General features: G+C 43.9%; 1 protein-coding gene across 1 annotated transcript; it reads right to left on the bottom strand.

The window, feature by feature from the left end:
• Window positions 1-288: 288 nt before the first annotated feature.
• On the bottom strand, window positions 289-1320 carry LOC135698061 (uncharacterized). Its single transcript, XM_065217922.1, has 2 exons — window positions 1204-1320; window positions 289-975 (listed from the first exon to the last, which is right to left on the bottom strand). Exons 1-2 carry the CDS (start codon window positions 1318-1320, stop codon window positions 289-291), a joined length of 804 nt encoding a protein of 267 aa, XP_065073994.1.
• Window positions 1321-3413: the final 2093 nt, after the last annotated feature.

The following is a 3413-nucleotide window of genomic DNA, read 5'->3' as shown; positions in this document are numbered from 1 at the left end:
TGTGCTCACCTCCACTCCAATGGCTTCAATTGTTTTCAGCTGGAAGTTTGGTAGCAGCCGGCAACTGATGTTCCGTCTTGCAGCGATGGCCACTCTTCCACCTCCAGAGCAGGTGCGATCAAGTCTGACGAGCGGGAAGTTGGGAAGGAATACCAGGAATTCAGTTCGGGCTTCAGATGCGTCTCGGTGATGATAGCAATGTCGACCTCCTTGGTGTTGAGGAAATCGAGTAGCTCTCTATGCTTGTTCGTCAGTGAGCAAGTGTTCCAATTTGCAATTTTTATAGCTTCACGGTCCATACTTGGTGACGAGTGACAAGGCAGCATGAAGCTGTTCAGATCGAGTCTTGCAGGTGCGCAGAATGACGATCACCTCTGCAACCAGCGTTACTAGTTCCTCTGATGTTAACGAAGATTCATCAACTGAGTCACCTGAGGCAACACGGGCATACGATAGTCCAGGCACCGAGGCAGAAGCTTGATTTGGCAGAGCTGCAGCAGCAGTGAGGCGATGCTGAGCTGAGGGGGCCGCTCGTTGACTGGTGTTGAGAGGTAGCGGTGGAAGATTTGGGACCAGACGACGAGGATGGATTGCCGGGTATTGTTCGTCCATGATGGCTGGTGGTGCACGTTTATTTCGATGCCGGCCTGGCTGGTTGCTAGTAGCCACCTTCTTCCTCATGGTGATGAATTCCGTTCGCTTGGGACAGTCCCGAGTAGTGGCACGGTGAGTTCCGCCGCAATTCACGCACTTCGGGTCGGTGTCATCAGCTTGAGCACAGGTCGCCGTCGAGTGGGCCATAGCACACTTGTCGCAGTGTGGTTTCATATGACAGTTCTTCGTGCCATGGCCGAAGGAGAGGCAACTTGTGCATTGGGTCACATCACAGTGTTGCGGCTTGTAGTATTCCCTGTCGATACTGACCTGAAACAGGTCACGTATGTTGCTCTTGAGCGCAGCAAGGGTGGTGGAGCCCTTCGTGAGGTGGACCAGAAACAGTTGGTCACGATAGTTGGTATTGGGCATAGGCCGTCGATTCATTGGATGGACTGCCTCTGGTTTCAATCCGAGCCTCACCAGCTCATCTTTTACGGTAGCCGCTTCGTACGACGGCAGACCTCGTAAAACAACCTTCAATGGTTTCATCGAAGGCAAATCGTGAGTGTAAAACTCCACTGTGCTGTTCTTCAGCAGGTCACCGACCGACTTGTACTGCTGTAGGCTGGAGCACATGATCTTTGTTCCAACGCTACAGATTTTGAATCGCGGGAAAAAATTGCGTTTTGCCAGCTCATCCCTAAGCTGGGCGACGTCCTTCATCGGGGTTAACAGCGGGGGAATCCGCTCCTTTTTCGCAATTTCAGCGGCATCACCACCGCCATTTTCTACTCCGAGCGCCGAGAATTAGTTGCTCTGTAGCAGCCGATTTGCTGCGTCATCCGAAGCAGCGCTGGGATCCATTTGGGCCTTCTTGCTAGGGCCCTCCGATGCAGGAGCAGTAGTACGCTTGCGTACCATGCTTTGTTTATTGGCAATGACTTGCCAATGCGCCTGTCGATGACGGCACTTCCACGACGCGAACGTAGCAATAAAACGAACTAGAAAAAACTCGATAGCGAAGCGAACGAACGAACTATACTGCTAGACGGTCTAGCAACGAATCTTAGCACGACAGTAGTGCTGTTTTATATCTTTTCAGGTTTAAGCAGAACGATTTGCAACCAAGTGGTACTCGATTTTGAAGACTGGGTTTGGGAAAAACGTTTATTTCGTGAAAACAGTGGTAAAATAATCATTTGTACACTTTTCAAAAGGTTTTTTTTTATGGAAAATTGGAAAAGTATTTATTTTAGCAGATTTTTAAAGTAATATCATATCGATTGGCGTATTTGGATTTTAAATTCATCTATAAATGACAAAGTTACGTTCAAAACCTAACACTATTTCACCACACATATTTTTTTATTTGCACCCATTATAGTCCACAAAGACGTGGTTCTACGTAAAAAAAATCAAGCAAGCTTTCAAACTAAACTGCTGCATTTACGGGTAGTAACTGACGAGCTAGATGCCACCACGCTGCTAACATTATTGAACAGAGTTTAACCAAGAGACATATTGCTGTTTTCTACTATCGATTGTTCGATGGTTGCGTTGTTGAGGATAATGTCACAAATTTTCTCGAAAAATAAATAAGTCGCTTAGTTCTACAACTAGAGCCATCAAATGAAAACATGATAAACAATCAGTGACATAGTATTTCTCGTTTCAAGTTTCAAACAGTACAGTCATATGCATCCTTTGTTTGAAGGAAGAATTGATATGAATTTCTAGAAACCATGCTATTTTTTTATTCAATTATATATTGTAATTGTATATTATTAATAGAATTCTTAATGTTCTTTTGACAAAATGGTGCATCATTCCAAAAATCTATTCAGACAGCATATTATGAATCATTCGAAATAAATTATAACTCTACACAGCTCATGAAAGAAAAAAACGGATTAGAAGTCCTGCATCAACATAACGCTCAAAACACGTTACAAAAAAACCTGTTCTAGATTCGAAAGAAATCCCACATCAAAACCCAAACTATTTGACTATCAAAACCAAAAAACGATCCCATAACGTGTTCACCCGCGTTTGTCTTGTAGCTTTTTTGATGCTGCTTCTGCTGTTACAACAAAAAAAAAAGGAATTCCATCAGGAAAGGGATAAAAGCAATTAGATTCGAAAAACGAACAGAACAGGATTCTATCTGGGAGAACGAATGATCAAACAAAAAAACCGGTTCTCATGCATCCAGTTTCGGTCTCACTTTTTTCTGGTAATTAAAAAAAACTCGAGCCCAGCATCTTCACAGTTTCAAATAACTATAAAATTGGTAGGAAAATTAAGGGATGCGAGAAACTCAAACAATCGAATCCTCCTCAAGGCAGAAGTAGTTTGATAGGGAAAAAAGCTAAACAATTATTACGATTAAAAAAAAAACTTGATCCTGTCTGCGTATCAAAACGATCTCGAGGGGTCCCCCAGTGATAGGAAATGTGAAAACCACCCTCATTAAATGATCATCAAATTCACATGATGAACCCCTCCTCCACTGGATGAAATCCTCACGCACCTGAATCGAGACCAACCAACAAAAAAAAACAGACGATAACCTTTCCCAACGTAAAAAGGTGATTGTTAGAAACGAGGATGACGATGCAATGCACCGACTGACTGGTCCAGGATTGAGAACGATCACACACATGCACAAGCTGCACCAAGAACAGTCAGAAAGAGCGGAATAACGGTACTTGATTCGACGATCTGATCATCCAAGTTGGTAGTTCTTATTTTCTTTATTTTGAGTATGGTTTCGTTCTTGCAGCCGAGTTCGTCCCACTTCCACCACGGCCGACCGT

The sequence above is a fragment of the Ochlerotatus camptorhynchus genome, unplaced genomic scaffold (genome assembly GCF_037179485.1).
Source record: "Ochlerotatus camptorhynchus isolate MF236.1 unplaced genomic scaffold, CSIRO-AGI_Acam_v1.1 ptg000082l, whole genome shotgun sequence".
Taxonomy (NCBI): Eukaryota; Metazoa; Arthropoda; class Insecta; order Diptera; family Culicidae; genus Ochlerotatus; species Ochlerotatus camptorhynchus.
Note: the sequence above shows the minus strand (reverse complement) of the source record. Positions and strands in the feature narration are given on the sequence as shown.

Bases quoted from the DNA above. Each gene is read 5' to 3' on its own strand.
- LOC135698061 (XM_065217922.1), bottom strand. From the start codon at position 1,320: ATGAAGGACGTCGCCCAGCTTAGGGATGAGCTGGCAAAACGCAATTTT. The intron at 976-1,203 runs GTCGGTGACCTG...CACCTCACGAAG, and splicing joins GCCTACAGCAGTACAAGTCG to GGCTCCACCACCCTTGCTGC.